At 31.0% G+C, this 17167-nt stretch overlaps 1 protein-coding gene across 1 annotated transcript; it reads right to left on the bottom strand.

The window, feature by feature from the left end:
- Positions 1–3920: 3920 nt before the first annotated feature.
- On the bottom strand, positions 3921–11781 carry LOC132736498 (failed axon connections homolog). The gene is made up of 6 exons (XM_060723636.1): positions 11372–11781; positions 10193–10325; positions 7177–7373; positions 6764–6963; positions 5790–5909; positions 3921–5123 (listed from the first exon to the last, which is right to left on the bottom strand). Exons 1-6 carry the CDS (start codon positions 11485–11487, stop codon positions 5035–5037), a joined length of 855 nt encoding a protein of 284 aa, XP_060579619.1. The 5' UTR covers positions 11488–11781; the 3' UTR covers positions 3921–5034.
- Positions 11782–17167: the final 5386 nt, after the last annotated feature.

Genomic DNA, 17167 nt, shown 5'->3' with positions numbered 1-17167 from the left:
ATTCAATTTCTTTCGGTTAACATAACTTTATTTGATAAATACATACGGAAGTGAATAATGCCTCGATGAAAAGTATATTTCTCGAGAAGATATTTTACCCGAAAACATTTGTGTTTTTTAACTTCTTAAACACCTATGAATTGAACATTTAAAATGAACGTAAAAAACCTGAATACATATTTACTTCACAATTTTCTGCACGATGTCACCCAGATTTTTATATTCATTGTTCGACTAATGTTTATTCTTTATTTCACCAATGGATGTCATATATCGTTGAACATTTGTTTCTCTCACAATACAGGTTCAAAAGATGAAAATCAGGCATTTGAGCCAAACAACGAAATTTGAATATTTCTTTCGAAAAAATCTAAATGTATAACAGACTTTAATTGCATTTCTGGTTACTTATTATTTTAGTTATATTCTTGATAAAATGGCCTAAATTGATTTATTTCAGGTGTGTTTTTTGATAGGTTGGAGTAAATTAATTTTAATGCTAGTCTCTATTTTTATGAGAATAATTGTAAATTTTCATTTTTGTCAACGAATGTCATATATCGTTGAATAATGCACAGCAACTGGCTTAGTGCTTGTGTAAAAAAAATCAGGCTTGTGTACATGGTGTACTCAGCTATTACTCTCTGAACGTCAATTTCCCATTTACCTCTTAGACATACATTTTCAGGTTCTGATAGTTATAATGGAAATGACTTTAGTAGTGGACTTCGACAAATTAGACGTTATATACAGAGAAAAGTGATTTTGTTTTTGCAAACACATGACTTGATTTTAACTGATCAAATGTTATTTATGAAAGAGTACAAACATTAAAGTCAGGCATAAAAAGAGAGAAGCTACTGTCCATGGCTCCTGTGAAATAAAAATAGTCCTCATTGGCGTATGGGTAACATACATACTAAATACACATTTTTTCACGTGTTAAAATGTTGTTTGCATTTTGTTTTTATTCTTGCATACGTTTAAAACACATCATTACTTCCTAAGCTACAACTCTCAAATGCTTCCTTTTGAAAAATTCTTATCAAATGGCAAACTAATAAGAAGTTCGATAATAAGCAAGAAATTAGAAATAGATTTGAAAAAAAATTATGAGAATTCATTCAATAATGAAATCTCGTTAGATAAAATCAGATGCAATAATAATACAGTAAAATATATTTTAAAAGTCAAGTGTTAACTCTTAATATTCCAGTATGATATATTTCCTTCAGTTTTCTTATTACAGTTTTCTATTTCTTATGTTTTTTCTAATAAATCACACTACCATTTTGGAATAAACACTTTGAAAACATTATCTGTAAGTCTTTCCTTTATTGACACTAATCTTTGCCAGAGCATGTTTCAACAAGATGATAAACAGTGTTAGACAAATATACTGTAATGTTAAAATGTGAGTTTATTTTACTCCGGTGCAAACGGTTAAAGAAAAGAGAAGAAGAGCGCAATCATTGTTTTTACCTTACCTTTAGTTATATATTCACTAAAAGTTTGCATGTTGATAGAATCAATATATTTGACACATAACATGTTGAAGTAACATGAGATATTCACTCAACTACATATGCATAAATAAAGATGCATGCAAATTATATGACAGTATTAATAGTTAAATGTAAAGCATTAAAAAGAGCCTTTTCATCTTGTGAATGTACATCTGTTTTTTTCCGTATAAAAGACCAGCATTTATGTAAACGATGATTCCAAGTTCTAAACGCCTAGATGTTTCTGAGTTCTGGCGTCTGATATATGATTACCGTTCACTGCAAGAGGAGGATGGATAATATTAGAAACCTGTGGTGAATAAAATAATGGCTAAGATTTTAAGGTTTAAATAATCAGTCATTTACTTGAAAATTGATTATTGATTTTTTACAAACATTCAATAGCTACTATAGAACGCATAAATTGTGTTTAAGCTTAAATAGTCTTATATTTATATTAAGCTTTAGTCGCCTTATTTTCATTGAGCTCTCTTGACGCATCAAGATATGCATACGCAAATTTCGAAACCAAAAGCTTGAATAAAATTAACTTGCTTATCGACCATTTTAAACAGCACATGCATTATCTGCATTATAAGTATAGGGCAAGTCTGAACTACAAGTATAATATATAATTGTTTGCTGTGAGATACATAGAGGATATTGAATGAGTGTAAGTTCAATACTGAATTTATTGCACGAGTTGAATAAAATTATATTATGCGATCCTCTGGCGTGCATAATATTATTTTATCTAACAGTAATGTAATGAACTTACACGAATTTAATATTCTATTTATCACATACCCAAAATAAAGACCGTTTAAAGTGAAATAAGAGTCATTTTTCATTAACGCGCCTATAGTATAACGCTAACATTTAGCGCGTCTTTACACTATGTTTGTATAACGCTAATGACGCCACGTCAAAATATATGCGCGGCCGTTCAATACCATATTTACAGAGTCGCAAAATCGGCACGGGTGTGTGATAAATATGTATATGTTAAATATGAAATGCATTTATTTCAAGTGTGTGATTACAGACTTGTGTGTTAGTTTTGGATTGTGGTGCAGTCACTTGTTTGCCGAGAAGCCTTGAAAACTTGTATTGCCCCCACAACAATAAAGCGCTCACCATTTGAAGAAGGTGGCGTGAGACTAAATGTGTTGTCTTGGTTACATACCACTAATTTTTCTCGTCAATCTGCAATAAACTACAAAATACAGGCTTCAACAATCAAGTTTGATCCTGGATAAGTTCATTTATGAGCAGCTGCGACGTTAAAAGTCATACCTCTCAACATTTGACAGTGTCCGAGGGCTCAGTCTTTCGTCTCTGTCTGTTTTTGACATAATATTTTATATTAATGAGTTGCCAGAAACGTACAAAAGTAAAGTAAAATTATTTGTTAGTGACACTTTACATGGACTATCGACGAAAGTCACGGGTACATAGAAAAATTACTTACAAAGCCTTTACGCTTGCCTGGGTTTATATAAGTTAGATATTTGGTACGGAAGTATTTTACCACGTCTTCTTCGTTTGTTTCTTTCCATTGATGCTATGCATAAATTATTCTGCTTTACTTGGTGAACATACATGTGATGAGAGTAATATCAAACTTTATCCGGGTAAATGAAAGAGCAATCACAGGAGAGAAAAATATACTGGCATTACTCGATTATAAAAACAGATCATAGAGCTCTGTCCTCACTCTGAATCTGCATCCCGATTTAGAGTAATATATCTATTTCATCTTTTTTTATTTCTGAAGGGACTTAACGTGAACTTCAATGAGTTGCTGCACATCACACAGTATATCGTTTCCTATTATATTAATAACAGTAGGATTTCTGATGAAAATACAGCAGCATATAAATCCTTACAACCGGATCCATTTATAGTATTCCACTTGTTGTATTATATTGTACGATGAAACACGAATGTGCATTGTCGTTTTATTTATATTGTTATCTCAAGGAAATGCATTTAATTATAAATTGGATTAGCTAGAGTTTATACCAAGTAGTCTTAATATTTGTTCTATGTCATCAGATTTAATCATATTTTGCCGATATTTTGCATGTGCACTCAGCAATTTAAAAAGTCAGTACAAATCTGAATGTTGTATTAAAATCAGTAAATCTCTTAAAGAAGCCAATTGAGTATTTTTTACATTAAAACGCAGTTTTCCGTGATTTAATTATAAGGAAAGCCATGGGATAAAAAGAATTAAACATTCGTTGCCATCAAGAATTTTTTTAGATAGAATTATATTTGGAAGACCTGTTGCCATATAACATTATACAAATATAGACTTCTGTTGAAGCCGACAAAAAGTGTTTATGAATTGTATACATAATTTATATAAAGAAATACGTGTATAGCCAAATGGAGTATAAAGTTCGTGTATATTTTTCATATGTTCCTGAAAGAATAGAAAATCTGCACAATTGCAGAAAATTGTTTGATATAATAACATTTAATATCTTGAGCATTTTTACATTTTATTTCAAGCTTGTAGATAAAATATGCAATGTATTGTAGCAAATAAAAAATAAAAATATAAAATATATATAAATTAATTATCATATTTATAGTATAGTGAAACAACATGACATATCATATAGCTAACACTTTCTTTAATGTTCACCCCGCAGATACTCTAATAATACTTTATCATACCGTATTACAAGCGCTAGTAATGACAGGTTGCTGCAGTGATGACAGAAATCTAAAATGTACTGATTATTACAGACAGGTTATTAACATCCTTGGTATATTCATACTACGTAGATAAGTTCAATATCATTGTTTCGATTTCTAACATGCTCATTTTATGAAAATTTCATGAGGAAACAAGACCAAAATTATCTGATAGTATCCCCAGTCAATGCACAGTTAGTCTACAGCAATTGTCCTTATTTGTGTAATGTTAATAAACACATACATGTAATCAACAAATTTTAGATTTCTAGCATCACTGCAGCAATCTGTCATCACTGGCGGAGGTAAAACGTTGTGTGTACATTGGCTGCGTTAAATAGCTCGAAAACGTCAATTCACGTTTTGCTTCACCATGTGGTCTCTTTCCGGTGGCGAGGGTACACTAACGCAAACACACACATTCACGTGACCCTTTATGAGTAAAAGCTATATCGGCATGAATATTTATCCAGATCTGTGATAATCCGAATATACAGTCACAGAAATAATGAAGTGAATGCGACACTTAAACTATTGTTACCTCTCCTGAATTTCCGTCATAAGATATCGATATTTTACATTGGACTTACAATAAAATCCATTCATAAATGCCATATAACTCCTTAAAAAATCCTCTTAAATTCAAATCTAAATAGAATAGTTTGAGAAAAAAGAAACTCGGTATATTTGTACTGCACTTACACATTTGTGTTCAAAATAGACAACAAACACAAAAAATTAATTTAAAAAAAATGTTTATATGCGAGCTATATCAACAGTTGGTCCACTCAACAGATTTGAATACAGTTGCTCAGGTACGCTATTTGTCTGCTGTCAGTGATTCCCAATCTGGCCAATACGTATCCTTTATCCTGTCCATGTAACTTACAACATTGGAGAGTTCACCACCTGCAATATCGTATATACATGTATCATATAAGGCACAATAAAAAACTCCCGAGTTGAGAGGCGCACGTCTCAAACAAACTGACCAACCTGCCATTCAACTGCTGATTTTCTTAAAATTGACTTGTCCAGCTGCACTGTTTGGATCTTTGGGGATATGAAGATGAAAAGTTAAAAGTTTGTCAGCCAACAGTATATATAGCTACTCAGATGACACAGATGTACAGGCTGGCCTGAATGTATACTGGTGGATAAGGTTAATCACTTTTGGTTCCAGTAAGGTAATAGTGATTTTTTTTTCAATAAGTATAATAAATACACACACACAAAAGAACTTCATATCTGTAAGTGGTTGAAATTTAATATACAGCCTGGAGTTATTTCCCCTTGCACTACGGTATCAGGTCAGGCAAAGTGCATATTGGCAACGTCTTTCCGTAGTAAACCTCAATACAAATATACCCAGACTGTGATATAAATATTCATAATATGTTCTCGTGTCATTTAAATTATAACAACTGCATTGCAATTATAAATTTTATCTCACGAGTTTGAGTAAGCCATATTTTAAAGAAAAAGAAATTAAAACTATTTTGGTCTGTTGTCGAAGTAAAAATGAAACTTCTTAATCACACGAAACATGACAAGGTATCATATCAAATGACTTACTATGTAGTAGTTTTGTTCCAGGACACTTGGATGGAGTACACCATCGTATCTGCGAAAGTATTCCAAATGCTGCACAGTCTACGACAGCCATTTTGTCTCCCATTATGTACATTTTGTTCCCTGTAGCACAATAAGTGAGCACTTGTTTCAAATTTGCTTTCTCTTTTAATGCTAGATAAGTTGTTTGAAAGAAAGGCTTACGACAATTTGTTTTAAATTTACTTACTATTAATGATATATAAGTTATTAGTGAAAGTCTTGCAATAATAAGTAAAAATCCGAAAACATACAAGGAAAATTAAGATGAAAACCAGTTTTATTCAGAAGAGTAGAACATTGCTTTTAAAAATACTCCATTGAGAATTTTTAACATTTGAGGTAGGTCTAGACAAATAACTTGTGTGCAAAATTTCAAGATCATTCGCTCAATCCGTTTTTTTTTTCAGAATATATATTCTAATTTTGAAAAATGATTAAACATTGAAAAACTTGTATGGTTTTCCGCTTAAATCAGCCAAGAATAGCACAAAAATACGAGTTTCAATATATTCTAAGTATACATGTATATCTTAAAAATTGATATCTTTTGCACATCTTTCTGTTTTAAGTGCCTAATTCAAATTTTATGGTTTAAGGTTTTTGGACCTAAGTAGAGTTCCCTTTGTGAAGAATTAAATTTTACCAGTCAAATGAATGAAATTTGAACATTATATGTTTAAATTTTTATGCATGGACTCTAAAGCTAAATTTTTCAGCACTTTTTTTTATATAAATTTATCCTCGTCCAAATTTTATTATTAGAAATCATTGTTACTTTTCAAGTATTGCTTTTGAATATATGGTGTGGCTTTCAAGTCGTGTACACTGTATCTCTATTCATTTTTAGGAATATACAATATACTGTTGATCTAAATCATGCATCCTGTATAAAAGAAGGGTTACATATTGTCATAAATTAAGATTTAAAATTTTACCTAGAATTTGTGAAAATTTTCGGAGGTCATTCACCATTAGCTCGTGCACCTCACTGTTGCTATGCCGACCAATTCCTACTTTAAACGTCATATCCAAAGCCTTTCTTCGTATCAACGGTTTTAATGCTGATGAAAAATTAGCAAGTCCTTCTTCAAACATTTCGGAAGGGAATATAACCCATCGTGTGTGGACGTTTAGCCTGTTTATATAAATGTAATTGATTTTAACATGAAAAAAGTCATCGAATGAAAATGTTAACTAAATGGTAAATTGCAAAGAGAATTCAATTATCATAATTCGGATGGCTTATGTTAATACGATTTTTGTATTAATCAACATTCCCATAGCTTACTGAAAAAACTGCAACAAATTCTACGAATTCTAAGATCACAAATAAGAAAAGCATACATACCAATACATATATTCTTCTATCCACTTCTGAATAGCCCAGGCTACTGCTTTTTCGTACTCTGACAAATGATTGTCCATGTCAATTTTAAATTCCTTATTCAACATTTCAATAATCATGTGTGAATCACCCATCGTTGTACCATTGTACTCAATCCACGGAACCTTTCCTTTTGGTCCATTGCGGTAGTTGAAATCCGACTGCAAAAAATGAAAGATTCCTTGATTAGTAACATAAAAGTGGCGGCATGGCTGAGTGGTTAACGCACCGGACTAATCTTCTGGCCGCACGGGTTCAAACTCCGTCAGGGGCCGTGAGCAAGAAACTAAACACTCATTTCTTCTTACTGATTGGTTCCAGGAGCGGATTCGAGATTGCTTCAATAAGCTTACAACTTCCAACACAATAGAACTTCTTAGAATATTTTCTTAAAACTAAACTAACATAAAAGTGGCGTTTTTAAAATGATGTTTTGATTGCATCATTGTATAGTATACAAAAACAATTGATATTAGTGTTTCTATATTTCAAGCGCTGAAATCTGTGATAACTTGAGAAAATGTAAAAATAATAGTTTTCATGCATAATTAATTATTCATATAACTAGAACTCTTTTCACATGCCATCAAGTATTTGGGTTTAAAACTTTTAATGCATATTTTGAAAGTTTTAATAATGATAATAAACAATTCATATGTTTCCTTAATGTACGTATATAAAATGTTGATAATCTATGTTTTCATATATCACTAATTATTTATTCATTTATGTCGGTCCCACATCAATGTTCATACAAAACAAACATACAAATTCATGATATTAAAGTACTTTGCTGCTTTTATGATGGGTATATTTTATCAGAAATTGATCTTACATTGTTGAACAAACTATTTACATATTGCTTAAGCTAAAAGATGTCAATCTATATTAAAAATATTAGAAAAGAAACGAAGCTAAAATAGAGTGTAATAAGAATCCCTAAAAATTGCCCAAAAGCGGGAAAAATTTTAAAATGTTGCCCGCTCCGGTTTTATTGGGGGCCTGTTATTGGGGCGGTTTCTGTCAAGTTTCAAAATACCCTCCACGCCCCCCAGCACCCGGGTTTAAACAGAATTCAAACATTCAAAATGAAAATGGTTTAAAATTTTAAAAAATGTTGAAAAATCCGCCCGATGTGTTCAAAACCCTGCAATTTTAAAACGGGCATTTTAGTGGGAATTTTTTAAAGGGAGAGAGAGAAAAAAAATGCGCTAGAAAGAAAAATAAAACCCAGATAGGGTCTTCTTCTCGAGGGCCCTTTCTCGTGGGCAGGGAAAAATTTTTAAAAAGACTAATGGGTTAAAATTAATAGATTTTACTATGTGATTTAATCAATCAAAATTATACATGAAATATTTTTAGATAATAAATAAAAACAATTTAGATGCAGGGAGTGATTATTTATTAAAATGTATGTTAAGTTTAACATTATTTATGATGTTAAAGGAACTCCACCGAGGCCCGAAAACCTAAAACATGAATATACATTTGTTTTCTTACATAAGAAAGCTGAGACACTTAAATCAGAAAGATATGCAAAAGATAATTAAGATAATTGTATTTTTGTGATGTGTGTAATAAAGCGTTGCAACGCTTTTCAATTTTGGGTAATATTTTTTACAATTAGGGTGATTATCACATCAGAGTGAGCAAATGATCTGAAAATTTTCACTTCACACAAGTTATTGGTTAAACCTACAATAAATGGAATATTTCTTGAACAAAGATTTCCAGTCTCATCACGACAAAAAAAAAACAACAACAAAAAAAACAACAAAAACATAAGCGTAGTCCCTTTAAGTAAGCTGTCAGAATTATATCATTTAAATCTGTTCTTGTGCAGCCAGCCATAATGTTGACCTATACCTTACTCTATAATTTGAAATAAAATATAGGTCAGCTTATATGTCTTTTTGATGGGTATACTACGCATTGTTTACTAAGTAATTTTACATACATATATTTATTATATTATATTTTATTATATTTAATCAATCGGATATTCTGCTTTATTTTGTATGTTTTTCATTTATAGCATCATTCGATATGCAACACTAATATCAGAAATCCTTGCTACATTAATTACATTCTCTTTTTCTTATCTTATTGTGAGCAATCCAGTCTTAATTCATTGCCGCCAACCGACTTGCGAAAAATACCACAAATTATTTTATTTTGTATTTGATATGTATTAAGAGAAATAAAATCATCACAATTTTACAACTTGTTAAAATGAATTAAGCGCATAACTCTAACCCGAACCGTCTTTGTTCAATTCGAAATAGCTTAACGTTCTGTAATTATGTCGGCTTAAAAACAAAGAAATGCTCGCTTTGATACGAGGAGGTGATTAGTTAACCAATTATTTGCACGTGTTTCACGTGTTTTAGATGATTTACCTTCTTATTGTTTCTTCACTTTATTACTTTTTCTTTTGAGAAAATTTTTTTTCTTATTTTAAGCTCTAAATAATTAACAAACAGTATCACAAGTAAAGATCTAGTTCCACACTGTAATGTTAAAACACGTTTGCTTTTAAAATAATTTATATCGTGCTCACAGTGTATTCAAATAAACCCTGCTTTATACAAATATTAGGCAATATTGGATTTCATGAATATAGGGTATGTTAATAAAATAGAAAAAAATGCGATAGTAAAGCTTAAAGTCGAGAAGAAATAATGATTATCTATCCTTCAGTTAAGTGATGACTTTCCAGATATCATCACTGACACTTTATGCACGTGAAACAAAGACTATTCTTTATATCTAGCTGTGACGTATATACTGACTGCAATTTTAATTGAAGCTTCATATGTATCATGTTGTGTATGTGATAAAAACATGGCAAAACATGTCATGATATAGTATAAATCCCATTTTACCATTAGCTTAAAATCTATTTCAATCGCTTGAAAGAAGCAGCACTAAATTGAGGTGATCGGATGCAATCAAATATATTAAAATCGAATACAAGTACCTGATAAGTTATTTTATTGACCCTGAGAAATGTCTCTAGTTTCATAACAAAGTGGCCGACGCTCGGTGCAGTTTTTCCTCTCTCAAACTGATGTAATATGACAGTGTTCGCCGGGTAGTCTACTCCACAAACCCTATGAAATATATAAGATAATTGCTAGATAGAATTGATTATAATGCGTACAGTTTGAACATGATCATTTTAATTAGATAATGATGAAAAACAACTTTTATATGAACTACATTAGTTCCACTTCTTGTAATTAACCAGTTCTTGTGCCGTATGAGGTAACATCGAATTGATCCTAGTCGGTCTCGAGCTCAAGATGTCTTAGTTTTGAGTCTGACAATTTCACCACTACGTTACCAATCTCCCAATTCGTAATTGTGGTCACTTAACTAAATACTGTTGTTTTTTTGTACTTTTGTTAAGTATTGTCGTAAATTATTCTTGACTGTGATATATTTTTTATGATATTGTTTTACCTAATCCCAATAGATTTGATATTTTGCAAACTATTTCTGCTCTTAACTTTGAGCTTCGTCAACCGACTACTTAGAGCGTCTAAACTTTGTGCTTATACGGTATCTGACTATTAGGGACCTGGTTCTATTTCTTTACAATAAAATATTTGACATTGAATTCATAACTTAGGAAAACAAAAATAACATTCACAAAAAATATATTATGAATATAGGTTAATTCTATCACCAGACAGCTAATCATAAAATACCAAGATATGAAAAATATGAAAGACAACATTTTCGTAGCGCATGAAAAATATGTAAACATCATTATTCTCACAATAAACATATTACTGGAGCAAAACATACTCTGTGAAGTTAATGAGAGAAGTGATAAATCGATCACAATTAATACAAATGTTGTGTGCCCGATAAAACTACAACTTCATAGGGACATTTTCTCATCTTTTCTGCCAAAAAATATCTAAAGATAAAGGTGATTAAATGTGACTGCCTTTGATTTTTTCTCTCTCTTTTTGGGTAGCGGTTACATTTGCTGATGCCTTGTTGACTTTTTTTCTGAAATCACAGAGGAACTTACTTCGAATATTTGCTTGCAATTCTTATTTATTTGAAACTGTTACATCCCATTCCCATAACAAAACAGCTTAAACGATAAATAAAAAAAATGTAATAGATTAGGGTTATTTCCTACCTTTTCTTTTGTCTGTTCCGTATTTTCCGGACTATAAATATCGTTGTCACACTTATTGCTAAACCAGCAGTAACATATTTCAAATTTGTCGTGCAAAATAATTTAATATTTTCCATTTTTCAAATCTTTAAACTATTCCGGCAACGAATCTTTTAAATATCACTGAGTTTAAAAAACAAATAAATGCTCACATTAAGATATTTTTTTCCGAATGAAAATGTAAGTAACGTACAAAATATATACTAGATGTTTATATTGATAATACCTGAACTAGACACGGCAAATTACCTGTATTGAATAAAGGCTTTACAAGATATCATATTTTACATAATTTAGTCAACTACACATCAAATAAGTTTATTTTAAATCGTCCGATCTATTTTTATTTCATACGAAACTGTAAATGAGAACTAGGTCGGTATAAAATTGTTATTTGCACTAGCGTCTCATATATACCAAAGATTTTTTATAGCAACGTAGGAATGCAAAATCTACCCAAAGGTCTTGTATACCAATAGTGGGTCAATATAGCGACCACTAGCTCGTTTCGTCATTTCCGGTGCATGTTTTTAATCAAATACGCGTTTTATACGTATGTCAAATGAATGCCTACAAAATAAATATGATACACAGAAGTTGCCAAATTTGACGAACTGCATCTTGGGGTATTTATTGATGTAAAAAGTAAAAGTGTACATTTTAACAGACTTTTTATGTGAGTTTGTTTGTTAGTTTTTCTTCTTTTTATTAATCTCAAGCTAAACAACATCCATTTTTTTAACTAGAATAGCATGACTGGCTAAAAGCAGACAAAGAGAAGCTTGTGTTTGAGTTTAGCACACTAAATGTAATATTTCAAGCTTATGAAATTGGACATTAAAATGGGTATGCATTCATATAAATGTATTATACAGGAAATACTATAATCAACAAACAGGTAAATAGCAAAAAAAGAAGAAGTAAATGAAACATCGGAATAACCCCTTATTGCATCTTCATTTTTGTTTGTTTACGCACACAAAAGTTGAAGTTTTTATACGAAGTTTTTATACGTAGGAGTATAGAAGTGTAATTGAAAATTCAACTTAAATCCAGTATATGATGGCGATTCTCTAAAAGATGTAATTGAAACATCAAATTTGATCCAGTGTATGTTTTAGTTTTCAGGCATTGTAAAAGTAAGTAATGTTTTTATAATTTTTAACATAGAATACAAAAGTAATCAGTTCGGTCATAAAGATACTTTTAAGATTCCTCAGGTAATAGGTTTGTGTTACACGATACTGTTTGAACATAAAAAGCCTACAAAATGTTACCTGGAAAATCAATCACAAAAATATCATACTCAATGACATATACCTAGAACTCTGGCTTAGTTTTGTAAGCCTATATAACCACTGAAGAATGCCTTTCTTTTCTTCATAATTTGCACTAGTTCTTATGTAAATAGAAACAGATGCTTCGCAAGAATGAAACCCTAAAGGTTGCCAAACACTCACTAATAAAATTAAATGCATGTCTTGTTTGATGGAGACAGTGCCGTTATACAAAGCGCTATTTTTATTTAAGACAAATATCTTTGTACATTGACATTGAAATCCCATAAAGTTTTAAAAGGACTGGCATATCATTTGTTTTTTTAAAAATCTGCAGGTTAAAGGTTAAAAATTGACTGCAAGTTTTCTTTTTGAAAACCTCAATATCAATACCGTGCCTACTGTTTCTCATGGAATAACACATATTGTCACTAAACTTAATGTCTACTATCTACTATCCTAGGCTCATTGATCTTGTTTATCATATTTCATACACCTTATATGACTCTAGGAGGGAAGGTTAATGTTCCGGGATAGCACATTTCCTACCTCACAATGAACGTTAAAATTCTGGAAACAAAGTGATCCCTCGGAAGCATTAATCACAACAAAATAACATAAGAATTGCAGACTCGGTTTGATTGAGTCTGTACATGAGGGATAATGAATAAGTGCAACATCCCTCACGCCCCCTAGCACCGGCTTGAGCGGTACTCAATTCACTTTACAGTGTTGGCATCAATGATCCCGAAGGACCAGAAAATATAACAACACTGAAGTGAAGTACGGGGCAACTTTTTACGGCTGCCACACGGCACTTGACACCTGCTGTTGTGAAGTACAAAATTCTGGAAACAAAGTGATCCCTCGGAAGCATTAATCACAACAAAATAACATAAGAATTGCAGACTCGGTTTGAAACCTCACTTTGCATTGCTTAAGCCGACACACTGACCTCGCCAGAAAAGTAAACAGGAGCGCACACACACGCACGCACGCACGCTCGCACCAAAATCCCGAAAGTTTACTAATAGTGATATATCAATTTTCTCTGAAACATCTTAATGTATTTTAATGTAATTTTACCTTGTAACCTCATATCATTTTCCCCAACAGAACATTAAATCATGTTTATACGAATAATTTCTTACAATAGTTGTCATTTCAAAAAAGATAACGAGACATTTTATTTTCGTTTTATTTCTTTATTTGACGAAGAAAGCAATAACGCATCACAAATGTTTTATTTACGACAGTATAATAATAATTAACGTGAGCATAAAGTTTTCAAAATTGCTACATTTGTAAACAGATAGAATGCACTATCATAAAGGTATCCAATATTCTAGATAAGTAATCTAATTAAATTACATAAATATCTTGCTTCCACGTAGCTGTAGCAATGTTTTAGCAAATGAATACGCCCTTTTGTACATAGCTATGTTTTCTCTTGTGAGTTTTAAATTAAAGATAAGAAAAAACATACAAGCAGTTTTAAGAGATACATTTATAATATTTAAAAAAAATGCATACTATTTCATAATACATTTCAATTAGTTTAGTAAAAATAGTTTCGGAAGTCGATACAATTGATAACCAATTAAAGTATATCACATTAAATGAAACCATTATTTTTAACATTAAACTAATCTTATAGATTAATATATTAATGTCATTGGTGAATCTCAACTGTATATCTAACAAGGAGTTTTGCCATCTTCTAATCAATTTAGATGCCTAATATAACAAGTAATATCAAAAAATTCACCCTTTATTTGTTATCTTCATATTAAAGTTACCAGTATGTATGCCAAATGAAATGACATAAATCCACTTATTTCATCTTAAAAAATAGAGCATCTCTGCTAAAATATGAAACATACCACTTTTACAGACATTGACAACCATAAAAAATATGCAGCATTTTGCAGCCATTTTTGCTAAAATCTAATGATAAATTTATAGTAGAAGAAATCTTACGATATTTCTATTTTCACACAAAACTTAAGACTTAAAACTTATCATGAGTTAAATCTTAATATTGGTTTGTGAGAATGGCTGCTATATTTTATATGTCTATATTATGGTACATAAATATTGCTCAGTACTTATATAACGAAAAATGCATGTAACGAACAACGCGAATCATATCAAAATCTGATGAACAAAATTTGTCAGATCTATATTGATAATAATAAAAATACAGACACTTTGCTTGTTGATTGAGATAAAAAAAATTATCTCAAGTCATTAATACTCATCAGCAATTTAATATATTTTAGTTGTTTGTTTGATTGGGTTTTACGTGCCATCGACACAGTATAGGTCATTTGGCGACGTTCCAGCTTTACTGACGTTCGTAATCAAGCTGGATAGGTTCCTGACATGAAAGAATCCAAAGTTCCAGTAGGGATTCGAACACACAGCGTCGAGGAGAAAGTGGTTTGAAGTCAACGACCTTAACCATCGGCCTCGAACGCTCTTTTAGATGTACTTTTCAACATTCTTATAAGATACATCAAGATATCACGTGATCACTTGGCGGCACGTGATCAGTACATTTAAGTCACAGAAAGACACGTGAATGTTACAGCGTCTCTTCAGTAGCATTCCATATACAGACACGGCCATCTTTGCTGCCTGCGCCGGAGATCATGTAACTGTGCAAAACGTCGTTACTGAAATGAGGTTTAAAATATTACTGATGAGATTGATAGTTAAGCAGATAAAAAAAACACACACAAAGAAAATGAAAATAAAAGATTGCACTGTTATGCAACCGTGAGTTCGTTATTTATATCCATACTTAAGACATAAGATATAAGAGCTTAATAATACTACAAATATTTTTAATTTTTTCTTTGCATTTAATTTCATGACTGATCAGATCCTTATGTGATTCAAACAGTTCTGATTCCTCTTTTAACAACGAAATGCAAGCAAAATAAAATAAGTTATAACTTTTCGCCTAAGCGGTAGCTCGAACATTGTTGAGAGATAAATGTTCAAGATAATTGGATCAAGTAAGTTTTTAGACTTATCATCATTTGTTAAAATTGTTACTCTTCGCTAGTACGGACAATTTTGTAATGGTATTGACTAGTATGTGAAAGCCCTATTGACATAGAAGTGACCGCATAAAATGCATCGGATTTATTAGAATCGTACACAAGATCGCAACATGTCTTTTATAATTTGTGATAAATCGTGTTTGCTTTAGACCGTGTTAACTTAAACTTCTTTCTTGTCAAATAAATAAATAAGTAAATAAATAAATAAATCGATACTGATTTTAAATGTATGTGAGTTATTTTGTTTACTTCTGTAAGATAAAACACTTTCAAAGTTTTATTACACACATTTGTATGACTATTGGTATCAGGTTACGTTGTAGAGTATATTTATCGTATTAGTTTGCCTTATACTGTAAGAAAATAACGATAAACATGAAACGGTACGATCATATTACACCTGTACTTAAAGAATTACATTGGCTTCCGGTGCAATACAGAATCCAGTTTAAAATTTTAACACATACCTACAAAGCTTTAAATGGAAAATCGCCGGAATATATGGAAGAAATGTTATGTGTTTACAAACCACGAAGGAATCTACGATCTCAGAACAAAGCACTTACTTTAGTGGTACCAACGAGTAAAACTGTAACCTTTGGCGACCGACGATTTGAATATGCAGCTCCGAAACTGTGGAACGATCTGCCGTCTGGTGTGAGAGACTCGAGCTCATTGTGTTCTTTTAAACGTGCACTTAAAACACACTATTTCAAACAAGCCTATGTTTTATCGTGAATAATCTGAGACAGTGATTTTAGAAAACTGTGTGACTACTGTGTGATATCAACCATAATATTACAATTTGTTTTAATTCTGCTAATATTTTTAAGACAGTTACAAATAATTAAGGTGTTGATTATAAAATACATTATTTCTAATTTGGTGTTTTAGAAATTTCGCTAGAATATTTTATCGTATGTTGTCGATATTCAATTATTTTAATTCTAAACGACTAAGTTAATACCACATTTTAATTGATTGTTTCATATTCTTGTTCTTAGTATGTTTATTATGTGAATGCTGTTTTAGTATTTTAAATTGTATTGCTGTAATTAGTTATTAGTTTTTATATGTGAATGCTGTTTTAGTTTTTAAATTGTACTGCTGTAATTAGTTATTAGTTTATATCATTGTAAAGCGCCTTTGAACATGTATATGAAAAGGGCGCTATATAAGTTTGGTAAATAATAATAATAATAATAATGTGGAATCATCAAATGTCACACGGATACGATCCCATCACGAGATGTTTTATTCATTTATTATAATAAGTACAATACTAAAATACTAAAACTAGCTTTGCGGTTTTACTTTATTACGTATTTTGCTTCGTTCATTTGTTGTTTCTATGTGTAATTCTAACTTGACATTTTTAAGCATGTTTCATTACCTTTCTCTGATGTTTT

This window comes from Ruditapes philippinarum, unplaced genomic scaffold (assembly GCF_026571515.1).
Source record: "Ruditapes philippinarum isolate M1 unplaced genomic scaffold, ASM2657151v2 ctg12197_1_1_1_1, whole genome shotgun sequence".
NCBI lineage: Eukaryota > Metazoa > Mollusca > Bivalvia > Venerida > Veneridae > Ruditapes > Ruditapes philippinarum.
This window is presented reverse-complemented; position numbering and strand designations above follow the sequence as displayed.

Excerpts from the sequence above, each read along its gene's own strand:
- LOC132736498 (XM_060723636.1), bottom strand. The coding sequence starts at position 11,487 with ATGGAAAATATTAAATTATTTTGCACGACAAATTTGAAATATGTTACT. Across the intron at positions 6,964-7,176 it reads ATAGAAGAATATATGTATTG|GCTAAACGTCCACACACGAT; the intron begins GTATGTATGCTT and ends TTATATAAACAG. Across the intron at positions 5,910-6,763 it reads AAAATTTTCACAAATTCTAG|GGAACAAAATGTACATAATG; the intron begins GTAAAATTTTAA and ends ATTGTGCTACAG.